The sequence below is a fragment of the Xyrauchen texanus genome, chromosome 3, assembly GCF_025860055.1.
Source record: "Xyrauchen texanus isolate HMW12.3.18 chromosome 3, RBS_HiC_50CHRs, whole genome shotgun sequence".
NCBI classification, from domain to species: Eukaryota; Metazoa; Chordata; class Actinopteri; order Cypriniformes; family Catostomidae; genus Xyrauchen; species Xyrauchen texanus.
In genome coordinates this window covers 55146144-55169056 of record NC_068278.1, presented here as the reverse complement: position 1 = coordinate 55169056, position 22913 = coordinate 55146144, and the positions used below count along the sequence as shown (strand labels likewise).

General features: G+C 37.3%; 1 protein-coding gene across 2 annotated transcripts in view; it reads right to left on the bottom strand.

Moving 5' to 3' along the window:
* The window catches only part of LOC127632149 (SH2B adapter protein 3-like), a 67211-nt gene extending 44669 nt beyond the window's left edge, over nucleotides 1–22542 (bottom strand). For both annotated transcript variants that reach the window (XM_052110734.1, XM_052110743.1), the window contains exons 1-2: nucleotides 22446–22542; nucleotides 4894–5862 (exon numbers count right to left, since the gene is read on the bottom strand). In XM_052110734.1, coding sequence (XP_051966694.1) covers nucleotides 4894–5835 — 942 coding nt within the window. In that variant the 5' untranslated portion in view covers nucleotides 5836–5862; nucleotides 22446–22542. The remainder of the gene's footprint in view (nucleotides 1–4893; nucleotides 5863–22445) is intronic.
* Nucleotides 22543–22913: the final 371 nt, after the last annotated feature.

Below are 22913 nucleotides of genomic sequence, written 5' to 3'. Positions count from 1 at the left end.
GGGTATTTTTCAGCGGCAGAGACTGGGGGACTGGTCAGGGTTGAAGGAAAGATGAACACAGCAAATTACAGAGAGATATCCTTAATGAAAACCTGCTCCAGAGTGCTCAGGACCTCAGACAGGGCCAAAGGTTCACCTTCCAACAGGACGACACCAAGCACACAACACAAGAGTGGCTTAGGGACAACTCTGTGAATGTCTTTCAGAGGCCCAGCCAGAGCCTGGACTTGAACCAAATTGAACATCTCTGGAGAGACCTGAAAATGGCTGTCCACCGATAGTCCCCATCCAACCTGACAGACCTTGAGAGGATCTACAGAGAAGAATGGCAGAAATCCCCAAATCCTGGTGTGCAAAGCTTTTCGCATCATACCCAAAAAGACTTGAGGCTGTAATCTCTGCCAATGGTGCTTCAACTAAGTACTGAGTTAAGGATCTGAATACTTATGTCAAATTGATATCAGTTTATTGTTTTTAAAAGTCTGTTTTTCCATTTTGTCATTATGGTGTATGGAGTGTAGATAGATGTATATTAAAGCATTTTAGCATAAGGCTGCAACATAAATTGTGTTTTACATTATTATGTCCATTGAATATGAAACTTAGATTTGTACATACTGTAGACACTCTTACCCAGTAGTCTAAAATTAAATGCAATTCTGGTAATAAAAGATCAGATGAGTTTATGTATAACTTCGATGTGGCAATTATAAATTTGCTATTTTTGTGGGTTATGGTTTTAATTCTCTAAACCACATTTAGAAGAATTTTTATTTTTTTTTTACATAAATGTACAATGAAATTAATGAAAGAATTCTTTAAAAAACAACTGTGTTGGTTTGCTTAACCTTGGTTAACAGTCGCAAATTGTGGATGCACAACAAACTAATATATAGCCACTTTGTATTTAAGGCCTAGCTATCTTTTTAAAGTCATTTTTAACATGATAATAATACAACACTTCTGTGAAATCTGACAGCAGATAATCAAACTAATTTATCTGCTGTGTGCAGACTGGGTTTAAAGTTAGGACTTCCCTGTTACAAAGTTTCTCACGCAAAGAAATTATCAGCCAGTCTGCAGCTTCCTCTTTTAGCTAAGCTGCCCTCACTGCTTATATAGAAGTTAACACACCAAACATAGTGCGTCCAATTACAGAATCATGGCATGGACTGGAATGTTCTCTTCAATGCATCCTCTATTCATGCACACAAATAAAGAAATAATGCCAAGTATTTACATTCCTCACTTTAAAAGGATAAAACTGATAAAATGTCTTCCAAAGTAGTACAGAATTCAGTGTTAGCCTAATTAGCAGTGTAAAATGTGTGTGTGAATGCTTCTGAATTTTATTACAGTGTATATATACACTTGAAGTGTTTGAACTCTCTTGCCCTATGTTGACTTTCCCATATATAGACATTCAGAGCAAGTCCTTATTTTACTGCCAAGATTCCTCAACAGCCAATCAGAGCCTTGATATGGTTGTGCTCTGACCCTTCAAGCAAGTTGACATCATTCGATGAGCGAACTAGCACAACTAGCAATTAGCCTACATCATTCTGTGTAACTGACAGAAATGGAGATTTTTATATGGAGAAAAATTAAGACAAAATGATAACTCAATCCCTAATAAAATAATAAACAATTCATCTTTTTGGGGGTGTGTTAATTAGGCTAAATGAGTGCAAGTGTGAATATACCACTTAAAAAGGTCAGGCTAACATTTGTACTAAATTCTCAAATGGTTTACTTCCTGACTACTCTGCTGATGAACTAGCTTAAGATGTGGTCGCACTAGGGCTGGGCAATATGCAAAAAGGTTTTCACTATATATATATATATATATATATATATATATATATATATATATATATATATATATATATATATATTAAATATTGCAATATCTGATACAGCCATTAACCCTCCCCACTGCTGAGGGATTGAAGAATATTTTTGCTTTATTGATTTTCCTTTAGAAATGTAATTTAATTAATTTATTGAAACATGAAAAACCTAAACCAAAGATAATTCTAAATTAAAATTGCACTTCAGACGAAACAAAAAATCGAATATAAACAATTTCCCTAAATCCAAACATTGACCTTCTTCAACTTCCTCCATCAGCCACATATGATTTCACGCAATTATCAGTCTACGACAACAGGCGGACAATTACTAATACAAAATTAAAATCTAAATACAATTATCAATGTAAACATAACAATAATGAAAATAATAATAATAATAATAATAATAATAACAACAACAACAACAACAACAATCATCTAAAAATAGAAATAATCCATTACCCTAAAGGTTCAAAGTTCAACACACATCATTTCTAATTTCTACTTTTATAAAACAGTTTTTACTTTTCTTAGTCTGTGTTTAAATTAATATAAAGCACCAGTTTTTCTATTAGGTGTAAACCTAATAAATTCCCTTGTGTTCCCCAATTAATGCTGACTAATCATTTGCAGTTTTTATCGACTTCATTTGTATTGTATTTTGTTAATGCAGTTAATGCTGCCTAAAGAAAATGAAACATACCAAAAATGTTTTATATTATTTATGATTGAACCTCTGTATAAACATAAAATCAGACATGCGCGTCGATGACTTTTCTTTAGTCTATTCTTTAAAATATAATAAAATGCGTCTCTCCGAGCATCATACAGGTCGCCGCCACAGTGGTGGGTAGATGAGAAAAATTAACTTCCACTGCATGGGGGTGCAAATTTTATAGGCTGGGCTACTATTTAATATACCACAGTTAGTTCTGGTCCTCGAATCTGATTGGACGAAAGACGTTCCATGAGCACTGATGGTGTGACAGCATCAGCACTCGGACACTTCACTGGGTGTGTATCACTCCGCTTGTGTTCCTGCTGTTCTAAACTAAAGTGTATCTGTAAGGAGTTACTGGCTTTATTTTTGAAATTACATATGTTAACCAGCAGGTGGTGGCAAAAGATAATTTTTGTATGTAATATGAGCCAGTTGATGACGTAAAGTGAATCCGTTAGTCATTGTTTACATAGAACTGCGCTCCGTGATTGCTCGTATTACTAATACATTACCAAAGCTAGGAAAGAGCACTCTTGCTCGTGTGATATTGCTTAAATATATTTGGCTACTTTCCAGCTCTATGGTTTTGTCATTTCCCGATATTGTCAATAATAATCTGTCAATGAGTGTCACAATCAGCATAAAAGATATATGCCAGATATCGTCGATATCCAATTACATTGTCCTAACGCCCAGCCCTCGCTCTATTCATTTCCATTCAAATGAAGGAAAATAGAAACGCAAGTTCTGCGAAGAAGTTCTGCATTCCACTGAGAGAAAATTCAAGTTTGGCGAACTCTGGCTACATCCACAATAATCCATTTTTGTTTGAAAACTCTGGTAAATTCTGACATTAGGGAACTGAAAACAAAGTATGCAGTAATGGAGAGCATGTGTATGAGAGCCGTAAGCATAGTAAAATTAGTGTGGGCGTGGCCTAAACAATGGTGTGGCCCTCACAGAACCCGGATCTCAACATCATTGGGATCACATTAAGAAACAGAAACAATTCAGACAGCCTAAACACACAGAACTGTGGCAAGATCTCCAAGACGCCTGGAACAACCTATCTGCCAACAACCTTGTATTCACACCAAATATTGTATCAATTGTTTTGTGTTTACTGCACTTTATATGATGTTAACTAAAAAGTACAAATTATTCATGCCATTCTTTTTGAAAAATTCCTCACTATATAACAATTTTTACAACTGCCGAAAACTTTTGCACAGTACTATACTTCAAAGTTGCAGGAAAGTAAGTTGTTTCAAATTCAAAACACTGACAATACCACAACTTACTTAAGTTAAGCCTGGCAAAAACTGTAAGCTTTAACTGATACATTTAGAGCTGTTGTGGATAATTTTCTCAGTTTTTGCACAACCAATGGCATTTGGGACAGGACTGTTAAGGCACTTTCCACCTTTTGGCCGAATGATTCTTGTTGTGGAACTGTGCTCTTCCATATCGATACAATCTTCTTGGCAATGTTGGCATTTTTTTTTTTCACTATGGTGCTGTGAAATCAGGATTAGAATTGACTGATTGAGCAATCACGAGTCGCAACGTCACTACAGGTGTTGCACCAGCATGGTTGGTAATCGTACTGTACCGAACTGTTCTGAAGTGGAAATGCTTTTGGAATGCTAAATGGAAACATTACTCTCTAGAACCATTTGGCCCGATGGTGGAAAAAACGCTTTTCACCAAACATAGGAAGATGGGGCAGTGTTTGAGAAACCGAATTGCAAGTCTGTTTGATTACACTAGCGGTCTAAAACATTGCACACTACAGCTTTTTTGGAACTAACATATAACAATAAACATATGCCAATCACCTTATAAATTTTTTTTTGTTTTCTCCCCAATCTGGAATGCCCAATTCCCACTGCTAACTGTGTCCTCGTGGTAGCACAGTTACTCACCTCAATCCGGGTGGCAGAGGACAAGTCTCAGTTGCCTCCGCTTCTAAGATAGTCAATCCTTGCATCTTATCACATGGCTTGCTCTGCATGACACCGCGGAGACTTACAGCATGTGGAGGCTCATGCTATTCCACGCACAACTTACCACGCACCCCAATGAGAGCGAGAACCACTTAACGTGACCGCAAGGAGGTTACCCCATGTGACTCTACCCACCCTAGCAACCGGGCCAATTTGGTTACTTAGGAGACCTGGCTGGAGTCACTCAGCACACCCTGGATTCAACTTGCGACTTCAGGGGTGGTAGTCAGCGTCAATACTCACTGAGCTACCCAGGCCCCCCGCCAAACACCACTCTTGAAAAATCCAATAGGATTCTCGAAAGTCCCCTTACCTTTGGTGGGTCATAGAGCTCTAGCTGGTACCGCTCGCAGGCAGTGTGCTCGTTGGTCCTCCTGACCAGCAGGCGGCAGCGCAGCCAATGCGGGGGCCTGTCTGAGATAGTGTCATCCACCTCCAGGTACCGTAGCTGGCCCTCCTTACATACTTTTCCCGTTTCCTGCCTTCGTCTCACAGTCCGTAACCGACTCAAACGCTCCCAAAATGCACCTTGCTGCGAGGTGTGGTGGGCAGGTGGCGATTGCAAGGTATATTCAACAGACGCTGAGGGTCCACCCCCCTGAACTGATTCATCCCTTGGGCAACCACTTGAGGAATCGTCAAGTTGTGGGTATTTCTTAAAGAGTCGGCACATGCTTTCTCGAATGCGGACAGAAATATGAGTTACATCTTTACGGGAAGGGAAAGACAACACTGTGGGCGTATACCGTTCGGAACCAGTCCGCCGTTCCTGGGGTTCATCTTCCTGGCTGTGATGCTGAGTTTGGCATGTAGTGTCTGCAGGAGAGCAATGCAACAACTGCTCCTGTTCCCTAGCGATACCCCGAGTATCCGGTTTACCCGCAAAGACGGCAACAAGAGGTGTGACTCCCGTCCGCACACTCTCCCGGTAATCCAGCACACCTGAAAATGAAGTGATGCGTAAGCGGCTGGTCATGGGCAGAAACGAGGGTAGGGGTGTAGGCAGAGGAACGGGTTCTGCATCTTTAGCCACTTCGCAGCTGAAGTGGTGCTGAAACAGGGAGCTGAACTGCTTGGAGAAATTTTCCGGAGGGACCACATCCTGCACCGGCCGCTCTCGGATGAAGCGCCGGTAGTGCTGGGCAAGTTCTCGGGCCGTGGTGCTGGCATGCAACTCGCAGAACTCCCTCCATCCACAAGGAGGTGCTACGGACGGTGCAGTGCTCGTGGTCTGCTGGACAGTGTTACCATTCATTGCAGTAACCAGCACAGCAGAATATCACTGTGAATAAGAGACGAAAATAACATCAACATCACAGAATTTGAACTTTAGGTCTTTTTAACGCACTGGACTTTGTATTCCTTTCACTTTCATTCAAACATGGGCACGGGAGAGTGGATATGCAAGCAAAAATTTTGTGAAACTGTGAATTTGTTTGCAAGAAGACGTCTGACAATTTAGATCAATTGACTAATCTAAAAGTCACAAAAAACAAAGTTAATTAACTGCATGCTTGCTATTATTTCTATTGTGATAAATTGCAAATTTTTGGTTTATTTTGAGGCAAGTGGCTTATTTTGAGCTTGTTTTTCCAGACCAAATTGCTTGCTTCTCTTGTGAGATCTGGCAATGCTGCAATCGGTATTTCACCCACACCTTAACGCAGAGTACTGACATTTAAAGAATGCGTTCTTTTATTTTGTTCTAACAATTTGGAAAGGAGACTGTGGAACTTTTGAACCAGAATGAAACAACACCGTTTTTGCTCAGAATGAACAGAAATATAAAAAATATTTAGTCCCTGATTCAATCTCCTTACTTTGCTGTAACTATATAAAAACAGCTTTGAAATATGAATTCTTTGTATTGAGCCAAGAGGTCAATGTGTGACAATTTGATCTTCTATTGGCCACAAATCTTCTTATCATCTGAATTTGAAGGTCAGAGTTCTTAAACTGTGGTACAATGGCATGTTACATTTTTTCGCATGAGATTAACTTCTGTTCTCCTGTATTTGGATGCATTTGAATGCAAGTGATTGAGTGCAAAGTGTAGTGTGACCACAGAATCAGCGTGGACATGGCCGTACACTACAGATGTGAGAATATAACAGATAATGGCAAACATTTTAATATTACCTTTTACATGAACTAAAGGTTTAAAAGTTCTAGAGTGTGTTTGAAGTGGCACGCCAAACTGCAAAAAATCTGTGTCTTTATTTACATTGCTCACCTTCAGACAAATTAATCTCTGTACCGAAACTGCTCAACCAATCCAACTTTCTATGAACACTAACAAGCTGTATCAGTTTTAGCTCATCACCACAGGGTTGATGGTTTGTCCTGTGCTCAGCTGAGAATGTGTCTGGTATGCGACAGATTAATCACATTTACTCATTCATCTCTTCAGTACAGGAAGAGTGTGACTAATATCGCTCATGCCACTTCACCCATACGAAAAGTGCCACAGGTCAGAGGAAGAAATATCTGAGAGGCCATATTTTGAGCAAAGTAAAGGGATTTTGACAGACTGAGGAAGTTGAAAGTGTCAGAGGTATCCGATACCAGTCACCGACGGCCGCGGTTCTCGATGTGTAATCCGGTTGCATATCTGCACAGTCCATCCTGCACGGGGTACAAATAACCTCAAGATGCAAACACGGAATCAGATCGCTGTCGCCATTTGCAGCCGAGAGAAATTTTCATTTGAGGCTAAAAAAAATCCACACATGGGTGCTGCATGGCAGCACCAGACATGTTGCGACACAAATGGAACCAATCAGGTCATCCTTGCTTCCCCACATCCTCATTTACATGTGTGCGCCCTTCTCGGACGCCTGTGAACATTTTATTCACAGTGAGAGTTAAACGCGTCTGGTTTTTTTACAGGGCCTTTCTCAAAGTGCCGTTAGAAGCCCTGAGGCATGACAAAAATAAGGTTTAGTTCATGAAAAAAAGCAATGCATCTGAAAAACCACAACACTCACAAGAAAAAAAAGAGGGGGGGGGGGGTAATTCTATAGACGGCACCACACACTCCTTCCTCTCTTATTGGGTGACAGGAAGCAGTAAACCTACACAAGAAGAGGAACACCCATCACAATCTTGAGTATGTATAGCCGTTTTCTTTGGTGTGTGAATTCCTTGCTGAAAACAAGACTTTCAAAACTGGTCATCAGCATGTTGTGTTTTGGATACTGTTCCCCATATTGGGATGCTGGTGTGCTCGGTTACTCATTCTAATATTATTATAACACACTTGTGTGACTTTCATCTGTGGAACTTAAAAGGATAATTTTTAAAGAATATCCTGACCTTTCCCTCACAAATAATGAAAATAACAAGGATTTTCTACGAAATCCACTTGTGTTTTATGGGGGCCTTTAGCCCCTGCAACAGTGGAGCTTATTACCCCAAATGCCATCCTTTATCTTATTGGACAGTTATTAAACAACTTTTAATTTAATGACCTTGACCAAAACTGAAAATGATAAATATGTATCTTGTCTCACAATTAATGTGTTTATTTCAGGGATTAGCTCCATAAATTTGCAACATTTAAAAAATTATTCAAAATTAGATCAAAATGTTTCCGAATCAATCTTTAGACACCACACGCAATGATCTCATGGATCAGGAAAAGTTTGCAGTGCATACGGACAAACAGGATTTAGGAAAGTGCCGTGGTAGGTTTTGTTGGTATTTATAGAAGGGGCCTTTTACCCCCACGGGGCCTTTTAGCCCCGTTGTACCCTATAGTCCATCCAATGAGAGTACAATATTCTAAATCTTCTCAAGCCGTACGATAGCTTTGTGTGACAAACAGACTGGAATTATATTCGTTAAATCTTCCACTTTGCTTTTACTGTCAAATCAAACATGACACCATTGACATTTACTCACAAGACACATAATAATGGAGTTTGACGTCAATGGCGTAGACACAACATTTTTTAATCTCTGCCACGTTTGTAGTCCATTTCAGAGGCGAAGATTTGTAGTGAACAACTTAAATTTGTGTCTAAGCACAACGGGTTCAAAACAAGTTAATCTCAAAAGCATGAGTGGCAAAACATTTTTTTACTTGTCCCTCCTTTTCTTAAAAAAAAAAAAGAAAGAAAAAAGAAAGAAAATCATGGTTACAGTGAGTAACTTATGATGGAAGTCAATGGGGCCCATTTTTGAAAGGTTAAAAAAGGCAGAAATGTGAAGCTCATAATTTTATTAAAAGACTACTTTTGATAAAACTGGTGTATTATTTGAGCTATAAAGTTGTTTAAACCACATTTACAGGGATTAAAATGTTTATGATGTTACATCATCATGGCAAATGGGTTATTAGAACACAGAAAAGGATAGTATGTGATTTTATCACCCTGAAATTATATTAACACGCACTGGGTGCAACAGGGCTGAAGCCAAAAAGTTTAATTTTTGTTTCATCAGACCAGAGGAACTTTCTCCAAAAAGTAAGATCTTTGTCCCCATGTGCACTTGCAAACTGTAGCCTGGCTTTTTTTATCGTGGTTTTGGTGCATGGTTTCTTCCTGGCTGAGCAGCCTTTCAGGTTATGTTGATATACGACTTGTTTTACTGTGGATATAGATACTTGTCTTCCCGTTTCCTCCAGCATTATCACAAGGTCTTTTGCTGTTGTTCTGGGATTGATTTGCACTTTTTGCACCAAACTACATTCATCTCTAGGAGACAAAATGCAATCCTTCCCGAGCGGTATGTTGACTGCGTGGTCCCATGATGTTTATACTTGTGTACTATTGTTTGTGCAGATGAACGTGGTACCTTCGGGCATTTGGAAATTGCTCCCAAGGATGAACCAGACTCGTGGAGGTCCACAATTTTTTCTTATTTCTTTTGATTTTCCCATGATGTCAAGCAATGAGACACTGAGTTTGAAGGTAGGCCTTAAAATACATCCACAGGTACACCTCCAATTTAGTACAGCTCCTATCAGAAGCTAATTAGCTAATTATATAAAGGCTTGACATCATTTTCTGGAATTTTCCAAGCTGCTTAAAAGGCACAATTTTGTATGTAAACTTCTGACCCACTGGAACTGTGATATAGTCAATTAAAAAGTGAAACAATCTGTCTGTAAACAATTCTTTGAAAAATTACACTTGTCATGCACAAAGTTGTCCTAAACAACTTGCCAAAACTATAGTTTGCTAATATTACATTTGTGGAGTGGTTAAACATTTTTTTTTTTTTAACTTCAACCTAAATGTATGTAAACTTCTGACTTCAACTGTAATTTTTTGCTTGTGAACGGTATATCCACCTGGAAACCAGCACCAGATCTGCACTAACAGCATGAAAATTCATACGGCTCCAAGTCAATCTTTTCATCAGATTTACAGGAATGCTTCAAACAAGAGGCACGTTTAGGCTGTGTTTACAGCATGGCCCATCCTGCGAAGCGCATGCTCTCTTCATGCTGTTGTTCAGGGCACATGTCGTATGAAGTGGTCCCACCCCCTGCGTTGGCCCCCTGGGTGTTCGTTCTATCAGTGATCATCCAGCCTAGTAATGACTCAGCAACCCCCAAAAACACTAACATCACTTCCCCTCTGGCACGATCTTTTTATTCATCCGTGCATGCACGTATGCTAAATTCCCATCCTTTTTTCCATCCAGTCTCTGTGTAGACCTCAAAATTCCTTCAACGTTCTTTTATCTTTCATACTCCACAGTTTCTCTGTCTTTAAATACACAAGCAGTCATATACCTTCATTCTTTTGATAATTTTCACCCATTTCCTGTTTCATGCTATTATCTTAATCACTTCTCTCACCTGTCTCTTCCCCTCCCTTTCCTTTATGTTTCTTTTCAGTCCACCTTGTAGCCTAATTGCTTTTGTAGCCCTTGTTTTTACGAATTATGTTGAATTGTGCCGATTTAAAATGTACTTAGCTGGCTGACATAGATGAGGTTTTGTCATAACTGTGGGAATGACTTGTAATGGTCTTGAAAGCATTAACAGGCGGTCACACTACACTGCGTTGCTTTCACTCCCATTCAAACGCATCCGAACCGGGAAACAGAAAACGCAACCTCATGCAAAGAAATGTTGTACGACGCTGCGTACAAAAGTTCAAGTTGGGTGAACTCAGAATCTGAATGACGCGAAGACACGTGACCAATAGAAGATCAAAACGTCACACTCTGACCTCTTAGCTCAATTTAAAGGGTGCATATTTTAAAGCTGTTTGTTTTTATTGTTGCAGTAAAGTGAGTAGATTTTTATTATAATAGGTTTTGAATTTGTGAAGTGTTATTAACTAAAAATAGAAGCTCTCCTGCGTGACATCATTTCCTGGTCTGTTGCATTGTCTGAAAAAGATTTGTATGCTCAAATCCTAGTGGGACGGCCTCTTTAGTTAGAATGAGTTAAAAAAAAAAGAGAAAAAAAAGAAATTCCAGCTATTGTAAAGAAAAACACTGTTAAATGAAAAATACAACATTTAATTCTGACACATTTAAATGCATTTGATTTTATAATTTATCTATTATTTTATTTGGTGTGTGGTGGTGGTGCCAGTGAAAATGTTGGCAGGAAAGAATAACATAAAAACATAAAAAAAAAAAAATTGCTTAAATTCTCTTAAAGGGAAAGTTAACCCAAAAATGAAAATGCTGTCATCATTTACTCATGTTGTTTCAAACCTGAATGACTTTCTTCTGTGGATCACAAGAGCAGAAATTTTGAAGAATGATGACGTTGTTCTATTTCCCATACAATGAAAATGAAAGGTGACTGATGCAGTGAAGCCATTATCTGTATTTGTATCTGTTCATATGACCAAATTATCTGCATCTGTCTCTGTATTCAGATAGAACCGTGTGTGGGCGGGGCTTAAATGGAAGTGCGTGTCATTTAGTTAAGTGTTACTCTTATATTTATAGTTTCTATTAATAAAATGTATGTCTTGTATGTCCCTTCTCATAATAATAGCCTAATAATAATTATTATTATTAAAAAATATATATTTTATAATTTATTTTTCTTACCAGATGAAGCTGAATTTGTAGGCTACATTAATTTTGGAATATGTTGTGGTTTGTCCTGGTATTTCAGATATTCATATTTGGCATGAAACAGAATTTTTGTTTGTCTGTGCCTGTATAACAACATTATTCTGGAGGCAAGAGGTTTCAAGCAAAATGTAAAATTTCAAACACACATTTTGCAATGAATAATAAATACAAATTCAATCATTAAAATAAATTAAAAGAAAATCAATATAGCCTACAAACAGGTGAAAATCCCAAAGACCACACCCATCTGGTCGTGAAATCACCTTGCGCATTTTCATTTATAAGGATATTCACTTTAGAAATATTGGCTGCACAGATACATAAATTCATTGTAATTTTGGATATGTTTATTTAAAATGTTGCTTTATCCTTGTGCTTTTTCGATAATCAGTCGGATGAATCCGTTATTCGTTTTGAAGTCATTATTCATGCCTTTCCGAAAAAGGCATTCTGCTTCAGGCACATCCATACAGAACACCCTGCCTAACATCACCTTTCTGTTCCACGGAGTAAAGAAATGTATATCAGACTCTTGGGCTTGAACACTTCACCACAGTCCGCTAATGGGATCCCCCCCTGAAGTCCGGGACCCTGGGATTGAGCCCAGGTAAGCCTGTGCATTAATGCAATACAGGTTAACACAGGTTAAGCTCAGCATCTGTGGCATAATGTTTATTATCAAAAAATGATTTCAGCTCAGCCCTCAAATTCCTTAAAAAAACAAATAAATTTAGGTTAGAGTGAGGCACTTACAATGGAAGTGAATGGGGCCAATTTTTGGAGGGTTTAAATAATCAGAAATGTGAAGCTTCTAATTTTATAAAACCACTTACTTTAATTCTTCTGTTAAAACTTGTTTATTATTAGAGCAATAAAGATTTAAATCGTCTTTTTATGGTTGATTTAGGGTTTTAGAGTTTTCAGCTTTATGTCATGGCAACAAAGTTGTAAAATTGGATACAAGTTGACACAGAAAATGTAAGAAAGTGATTTTATCACACTAGAAATACATTTCTGTAATAATCAATATTATGCCACAAATGCTGTTGATTGAGCTTAACTTGTATTGAACCCAGAAAAATCCTTTAAAGGACACCTATTATGACCCTTTTTACAAGATGTAATATAAATCTCAGGTGTGCCCAGAATGTGTCTGAAGTTTCAGCTCAAAATACCCCACAGATCATTTATTATACCATGTTATAAATGCCTCTTTTTGGGTGGAATCAAAAACACGCTGATTTCGTGTGTGTCTCTTTAAATGCAAATGAGCTTCTGCTCCCCGCCCCCTTTCCAGAAGAGGGCTGTGCCTTTGTAGCTCATGCTTCGGTTACTACAGCAACAACAAATCAGAACCTATATGACTGACAGTGTAAATACCAGAGTTCAGGCAGGGCTGGACTGGGAAGTGAAATCGTCCCGGGATTTTACATAGCAACTGGCCCAAAAGTTGAGCGAGGGGTGTGTTTGCTGTCTTTTTCTGCATATTGCGGCACCGTTTTGTGGTCCGTTCTGCATAACGCGGCGGCTCATTTTAGCTTAATCGCAGCCCATTCCACAGCCGACCCACCGGTTCTCCCGATGGCCAGTCCAACCCTGATCGGCCCACTGGGAAAATGCCCGGTATGCCAGATTATTAGTCCAGTTTCTCCCCTGCGTCTTCAGTGGCTGCCGGGCTTTTACAGCCAACAACAGAACACTTATGACTCTTATGAAGCCGAGACATTATTCTTCTCACTGTATCTGCTCCAGCATGGAAAAAAAATGGTGGACTGTGTGTAGATCATTCAGGGAAGGAGGGTGGAGTCTGTCACCAGTCATGGGCGAGGCCTGCTCTAAAGTGACATCACATTAGAGCAGAAACGAAAACCATTAATTTTGACACACTGTTTTTGATTAATAGAAATATAAGAAAGAGGAGTGGGTAGACTTTTAGCATTGTAGAGTGGTCTGAGTAAATCTTCAGTAGACTTGGAACATAATGCAAAAGTTATATGGACTAATTTAAAGGTGCATTATGGGTCCTCTCAGTAATGACTAACACAGTATCAGATCTGTATCAATGTCGTCTGACTCATCTGTTTAAAAACGTCAGTATCTGAGCCAATACCGATCCAGGTATCGTTTAGGTGCATCCCAAAGTAATAATGAAGCTATTATCAGATAATTAAAATCCCTGACATTAAAATGTACTCAGATAAAAATCTAGGGATTTGAGCTGTAAAATGTTAGTCAAACAGATATCACGGACTGAAGCACACAACCGCTACAAACCAACTGCTCTATCAAGATGGGCAGAATCAAACACACACACACTTAGTTCCCAAGCATCATTCAACATCAAATACTTCTTCAGCTTGGGTGAATGGTGTAATTTCCGTGTTTTGTATTCCAACTCGATTTTAAGTCCATCACATTTGTGACCACTTATTCCCCTGCTAGGGTCTTTGGAAGCTCAAACCACAGGGCGAGTTTCCTGTACTGTGGGGTCGTGATAATAAAAGCGGTGCCCTGATGATACAGAGTCTCAGAAACTGATTCATACACGTAATTTAGCCGAATCAAAAAAACGTAAACCTTGCACATGCTTCCTTCTAATGTGTTACGAGCGTCCAAACAACACAGAATGAAAACTTCAGACAAGCATGAGAACTTTACGAGATGCAAACAGTAAGAGTGCAGGAAGTAGACAGCCAGTGGCCTTATTATTCAGAGACAGGAAACCCTGCCCTGCCTTAGTGACCAGTTACTTACATACACACACATAAATGTTCGTCAATCACACAGATATGAACTATGACTGGTGGCTGGTTAGCTAGTTTCTTGAAGGCTTTTGCCTTCAAGCAGGATATGAAAAAGAAGAGGCTCTTGGGATTATTCTCCCCTTGACTCTTCCTGCAATACTGTCCAGACATTGTTTATTTACCCACCATTTTTCAGCATGCATTCTCTCTCTCTCTCTCTCTCTCTCTCTCTCTCTCTCTCTCACATACAGAGAAATAAAACCAGAAATAAGGGAATAAAGTCATGATAATTAGTATGAGGTGGTGAAATCGTACATAAACATACAACTTTTACTTCCATAGAGAAAAATAAACCAACGAATAATGTTATAAAGATATTATTTTTATTTATTTATTTATTTTTTTTGTTTAACCCCTAATATAAATTTAACCATAAAGGCTAGCCCCTTACCCAAACCTTAAACCTAGCCATGTTTTAATAGGACAAAATATTTTGTGTACCACAGAAGAAATTAAAACATTAGGGCTTGGAACAAGACAAGGTAAGCGCATTACAGGTTATTTGCATGCATCATCATCATTTGTATTGCATAAATGAATAAAGAATGAGCAACCCAATTTGTTCAGACGTTTCCTTTCTTAAAATGTATTTTGCATAGGAGGCTAGATAAAATTAAATGCCTGTATTACATATATTTGAAATTCTGTTTGTTGATTGGTTGGTGTCTAACGGAATAAAAGTACTTGCAAGTCGTACGGTATCTAATGATTTTGTGATCTCATATATTATTTAGAGTTGTCATGAGACTATGGTAGATCATGTTTTTTATGTTGTGTTTTCAAGTGTGGGATCCCCAATTTAAAAAAAAATAAAATAGTGAGATTTTAACAGTAGCACTTATAATCATAATTTTCATTAAAACAATATTACTAAATTTTTTAATGTATTTTAGATAATTATTAATGCTCATTCAAATGATTCTAGAGCCCTGTGATATTGGTTTTATTTTTTCCCATAATACTGTGTTTTAATATTTAATTACATTTTATCATAATAAAACAAATCAAATGAATACATAGAACTTAGGCCTAAATGAAATGAAACAAAAGAATTACTTTCAACATACCATTGAATTCTTTTTTTTCAAATGAAGTACTTGCAGATCCTTGTAGTGTGTCAAAAACAGTGCTGCACAAAATTTGTATTCAGTACAACAGCACTCTTGCTTGTGAGACACTATGTACGCTACCGGTCAATCTTTTGAAACACTTAACTGAAACGTTTCTCATTATCTTACAAATCTTTTGATCTGAAAGCGTATGCTTAAATGTTTGAAATTAGTTTTGTAGACAAAAATATAATTGTGCCATCATATTAATTCATTTCATTATAAAACTAAAATTTTATAAAAGAAAACGTTTTTGAAATTGATGAATTGGACCAAATAATAAAGAAAAGCAGCAAATAAGTGCCCAACATAGATGGGAACTCCTTCAATACTGTTTAAAAAGCATCCCAGGGCGATACCTCAAGAAGTTGCTTGAGAAAATGTCAAGAGTTAAAGGTAAAGGGTGACTACTTTGAAGAAACTAAAATATAACACAGTTTTGATTTATTTTGGATTTTGTTTAGTCACAACATAATTCCCATATTTCCATTTATGTTATTCCATAGTTTTGATGACTTTACTATTATGATAAAATGTCACAAATGAGTAAATGTTTCAAAACTTTTGACAGATAGAGTATATAATGTAATTACTATTGATATATTATCATTACTATAGTTTATTAATAATACATTGTCTATCACATTTTACAATACAGTAAAATGTGATAAAATTTGTCTTCGCAATTTCTTCAATTTCATGCTTCTGGTTAAATTCAGCTTTTATTTTGGAGTAAAGCTGAATGAAAAACTTTTACTTTGTATACTTTGTTTTTTATGATGACAGCTTCCCACTTCCAGCTAAACAGTTCGCTTTATGGCTTAGTGTGCTTATCAAACTGCTAAAGGCTGCAATTTAATTATATAAAAATATAGTCTGCATGTGCTGCACACTTCACAGTAAATGAGTGCTCTGCGGTTTGTCATCTATTACACACACAGAGCACATGATGATTGTGATTACACGTGATGATCACACATTCATTTTGAAGTGCCCACCACATGCAGACTGAATATTTATTTATTTATTTACATCTCAGCCTTTTGTGGTTTAATCATATTAATTGAGCATATCACGATATTACTTTAATTAAATGTGCATTCATATCTTCATTTTATCCCAAATATGTCAAATTCTGTGACATTCCTCGGTTTATAATTCCATTCACTTACAGCATCGCAGAAATTATAGTACCCTATGATTTGAAATCAAGTTTTACGAGTTTTTAAAATCAAATTTAAACTTTTTCAAGACCTGAACAAATAAAAATGTATACTCTATCCCCATACCAAAACAAACCCACACAATCTCAATGTAAATCATGTATCACATACTCTTATTTAAACAGGAAGGGGCCCACATTCAACATGGCCTTAACATTGCTCATCAGTAAAACAGGGTGGGCTATATGCAAGGTTAAAATACAATGGTTTATGTACCGATAATGCACCGATATTAGATTTTGCTGATACGATAATGGGTTGAAAGGCAATTAATCTACTAATAGTTTTTAAAATTGGTAGCCTGTGATGGGGAGGACCAGACAGAGGCTACAAGAGTCCAAATTTAATTATATTCCAGATGCAGTTTATGATGCAACCAAAACACCAATTATTAATTGTATTTAATACAAAAAAATATATATACAAATTATTCATTGCGCAGAACTTTTAACTTTAAAGGCAGAAATACACCGGGGACTCTTATTTTGAAATGCTTGCATTTCACTTCTTCCAGATGCTCATTCAAACAGATAAGGGAAATAAAATGTGCACTACTACAATAATATACAACGTATTACAATATAAACAGTTAAAAGTAAACATTGTCATATTTCATCAACACTACATCATCATCATCATCAACAGTTGATCATTAGTGATCGCTTGTCACAAATTTCTGATATTGCCCAATGATTGTGAACTGCTCTGCAACAGCTGAAAACAACAAGCCCAGCATGCTTGGAGAAAATACAACAGTGCCGCATTTTCACTTTGAAGGACGCAGCGCATGCACTTGAAATAAATCATATTCTTTTGAAGTTTGATAATCACATTAGGTCATATTACCATTCCTGTCTTTCCTTCCCCAAATTTAAAACCTCTTTAAATAAAATTAAGATTTTTTTTTTTTTAATCATTTAAGATATTTAAGACTTTTTTTTACCTTAAATTTTGGAAAACTGAGTATAAGACATTTTAAGACTTAAGGATCCATGGGAACCCTGAATAAGACCATTGTAAATGATATCTTCTATACTGACTCCCTGCAGTACCCCTGGTTGAAAACCCTGAGTTTAAGACAAAAAGTACAAAAAGATGGCAATTTACACATTTTTACAGTTTCATTAGACAAAACTCGCTGCCACGATTCTACGGTGTTGGTTGCTAGGGCATTACTGTGTGGTTGCTATGGTGTTCTGGGTTGTTGCTAGGACATTCCTAGTTACCATTGTTGTCAGATTTTACTGCTGATTTGAAATATGTTCTTTGAAAACAATCTTGACAAAGCATTTTTGGAGATTTGGGCTTTTCCCATTCAAGTAGAAAGGAGCTATACATTTATGCTGCTTATCCCCATTCAAGTAGATGGAAGCTATACTTTATATAGAAAATAGCTGCCTAGCCTAGTTTCAAAGATGGCCGCTGAGTGGACTGACTTGCCTTGAAAGAGTCTTTGGTATAGTATAAATAATGGCACTGGTGCCACTACTCTCAAATGTTAGTCTGCTGTAGTGTGTTTTAGGTGGTTGCTCACAGGCCCAAGTCTCTACAATATTCTGGTCTCTTGATATGCTTCAGGTCCCTCCTTCAATCGAAGTCTTTGATGGAAGTGTTGTTTGGTTAGAAACGAAAAAGCATATTTTTCTTCATCAAGCCACACAATCTGAGGTATCATTCATGTTCGTCATGTCAGCATTGTGGGATAGTTACACCCCTAGCCCAGAGTATGAGCTTGCCTTAGGAAGCACCTCTAATTATATAGTAAGCATAAATTGTGGGAATGTGTGCTTTTCAAGTAAGCAATCGACATAAAACACATTACAACACCTCCAGATGCACCGTCTGTGCATCTGCTAGTAAGACAAGCTTTCAGTGTCTCCAAACGCACAATAGCAGCCTTTTAGACTCAACCGAGAATGATACAATGCTACCTTGTAATTTTCCTGTCCTGTTGGCACAAGCCTATTCAATAGCCCTTCTGTCTCTTCCTGACCCTAACATACACAAAAACACAACAGCAGCTCTGATGCAGGGCAGAAAACAAGCAGTCTAGGTATAAACTGAAGTTTTGCACCCTTTTATGAAGCCGCAAGGCCTGAGGAGCTTGATCAAAAGGAAGTGCAAGTACACACACGCATTCACACAAACTGCATGCTATGCTGAGGATTTCAGGCTTCTTCGACCATATCACAGTCACATCGTGACACACTGTTCCCTAGGGGTGGGAGTTCAGGGGCCAGTGAGTGTGGGAACGAGCGGGATTCTTTCAACTTGAGACAAACGTACGATGCAATGGAATCCCCTGTTCTCAAAACAGTTCTTTTACAATGACTGAAAGTGACAGTGCAAAAGTTGACGACAACGTTTCTTAATACTCGACCTTGTTTCAGTGAGTGGAAAAGATTTGAGGAGATGCTGTTAGATATGAGTGTGTGATATACAAATCCATATTGTATACACAAAAAAATAAAACCATATTACACATATAAAACATATTACACCCAGGGTCTAAAATTTTATGCACATTCTGGTTCAATACAAGCTCAATCGACAGCATTTTTGGCATAATGTTGATTACCACAAAACATTGTTTAATGAAAAAAATATATAAAAATAATGGAGGTTAAATTGAGATACAATGGAAGTGAATGGGGCCAATTTTTGGAGAGTTTAATGCCATACATGTGAAGCTTATAATTGTATAATAGCACTTAAATTAATTCTTCTGTTAAAACTTGTGTATTATTTGACCTGTAAAATTGTTTAAAACATTGTTTAACGGGACTACAGGGTTTGCGGTGTTTTGTCGTCATGGCAACAATGTTGTCAAATTGGATATTACTACGCGGATAAGGTTAGCAAGTGAAATCATGTTAAAAAGACATTTTGTTTACATTTTGTGGCTATACCTTTGAAACAACAATGGACCCATTCACTTCCACTGTAAGTGTCTTACTGTTACCTCGATTTTTACTTTTTTTTTTTTTAAAGAAAAGGAAGGACGAGTCCAAACAAATTTTTGTGGTAATCAACATTATGCCAAAAATGCAGTTGATTGACCTAAACTTGTATTAAACCCAGAATATTCCTTTAACACTTGCCGAGCATCTAATGTCAATAGAATAATTAGGCTATAAATAAAGATACACAAATTGCTACATGGTTTGTAAATGTACTGCAAGTATCTGCTGGTTGACACAAATATGTGAGGGGGGAAAAATATGAAGAAAAAAAAAATCTTTTTTTTATAATAATGTCATAATAATGCTAAATACAGTTTCATGGCAGGTACGGAAATAAAATAGTTTATTTTCTCAATTTTCTGAGAAAAAGTTTATTTTGGACCCTGATTACACCATTACTACTTCTAAACCAAACTTGTTTTTTTAACAAGTGGTTTTATCTTGACATGAGCTTTAATTACTAGTGGTACCCGATTATAATATTGTCAGATGAATCGCCAATATTTCGCTATTTTCAGATTATTTTTCATGCATCTGCATAATAAAAGTGATCAATCCACCTAGTTTGTCACAAAATCTACAGAAAATCGGCAGCTTTGTCAATGGTTAATTCAAACGCAAACATATTAGTCACAAACATATCGCATCTGTCATAAAAATAAATAAATAAATTAAAAAAACAAAAACAATACTGGTTGAACACTAATACCTACAATGGCATTATATCAGCCATTGACCAACATGGGATCTAGATATCGGCATCAACCATTGAAAAACCTACATCGGTTGACCACTAATAATTAGTGAAACTTATTTCATTTCACCACTGCAAAAACAACGTTTCTAACCATAAAACATGAACATTTATTTTGACTCCTTTCTTTTTTTTTTTTTTTTTAACTAAAATCTTGGGGCCTGGTTAGCTCAACCAGTAAAGATGCTGACTACCACCCTTGGAGTTGCAAGTTCGAATCCAGGGCGAGCTGAGTGACTCCAGCCAGGACTCCTAAGCAACCAAATTGGCCCTGTTGATAAGGAGGGTAGTCTGTAACCTCCTCGTGGTCGCTATAATGTGGTTCTCGCTCTCGGTGGGGCATATGGTGAGTTGTGTGCGGATGCCGCGGAGAATAGCGTGAAGCCTCCACACACATTATGTCTCTGTAGTAACGTGCTCAACAAGCCACTTAATAAGATTCGCTTATTGACGATCAGACCAGGAGGCAGCTGAGATTCGTCACTATGCAACCACGAAGGACTTAAGAGCGCATTGGAAATTGGGCATTCCAAAATGGGGAGAAAAAAAATTACATTAAAAATAAAATGACAAAATCTGGGTTACAGTGAGGCACTTACAATGGAAGTGAATGGGGGCAAATCCATAAACGTTAAAATATTCACCGTTTCAAAAGTTTAGCCACAAGATGTAAACAATATGCGTGTTAATGTTAGAATAATTTTAGTATAGATAAAATCACTAACTAACCTTGTGTCCAAAGTTATATAAAATTTTACAACTTTGTTGCCATGACAACATATCGCCATAAAAACCAATTCGACCATAAAAACGTTTAAAACGCATTTACATTTTTTTTAAATAAATTCACAGCTTTGAAATACACAAGTTTTAACAGAGGAGTTAATATAAGTGCTTCATATTTTCTGTCTTTAAACCCTTCAACCCGCCACTGTCACTAAAATTGTGTTTTAATCAACATTACGCTGTCGATTGAGCTTAACTTGTATTGAACACAGAATATTCCTTTAAATATCTTCTTTTTTTTTTATCAAACTAAACCAAAATGAGATTCCACAGATTATATTCCAGCCAAACAACACAAACTAAGAATAGCTAATGAATAGTTTACAGTCTGTATTGCAGCCTTTGACATTTGCCACTAACAATAAACACAATAAACTTAAATAAAAAAGAGCGTTTCCGGCCCCTTGATCCAGATGTCCGGATGATGCAGGCACATCTGGCCAGGGCTCAAATGCATGCAGACGTCACCCAACCAGTATATATTGAAATTAGCTCGTGTAAGATTAAAATTCATTTCTAAATTAAAATAATAATTACTATTATTTCATAATGATAAGTATAACACTTTTTGTTGCGCAACAAAAATTACGTAATCATCATCATCATCACATTAAGAATCTATTCTGCGTGCATGAATGCATGAGCACGTGCTGTTTAACTTTAGAAGTGTTATTATTATTATTTTACATTATTATTGCCATTTTAAATTCTGCAGCTCTCTCGTTAATTGCCCGTTCGAAAATGACGAAAATTCTGAGAAAACGTACGTAATTCACGTATTTGTCGGACCGAGCCAGGCACGCGCTGACCTGAAACTGCGCGATCCCTTTAAACTTTATTCTGCGTCTCGCGTGCAAGTGTCAAGTTCAATAATTATAACTTCATAAACTTATAGAGGAATAATAGCAGCGCATCACTTCACTGGTAAATACATGATTTAAATGAAAGAGTGAATGCGCAAACGAAACATTCATTTTAAATATTTGCGGTGTCAGAAATGGGAGACCCCCTCCCCTCAAAACGACTCAAACACCCACGTCTCGTTATCTGCACACACACACACACACCAAGAAACTTCTAGCCCACGAAAATTATATTTCACGCTGAGCACTATTAAACATCTTTACATGCAACAAGAGATAGTTGAAATACACATATAACATAACTTGCCTGCCAGCCCTGATGTCCGTTAGTTTCTCTGTCATGTTGGAAGCGTGCAACAAACCTGCGTAAACTTTCAGGAAGGAGCCGCAAGCGCGGAAAGAAAGTTTCCATGGACACAGCGACAACAAGCGACAAAAAACATTGATATGGCGAGATACATCGGACTTCCGGCAAAATAAAAGTCCCTTGAAGTCTTTTGTGACCGAGTACGTTTACCATTATAACCAGATTATTTATTTGATCGTAATGGTTATTTATTTGATCGTAATGGCTATTAATTATTTATCTTTAGAAAAAGTTACGGTACGATTGCCGCAAATGGATAGTTGCGAAATATGAGTTTGAGTATATATGTACTATATACATATTTAAATTCCACTAATATTTAGTCAAATATACGAATTTACCCTTTTCATATTTGGAAGTAAACGATTGCTGGGTAAACTCCGACAGCGGTGAATGGGAGTGAATGGG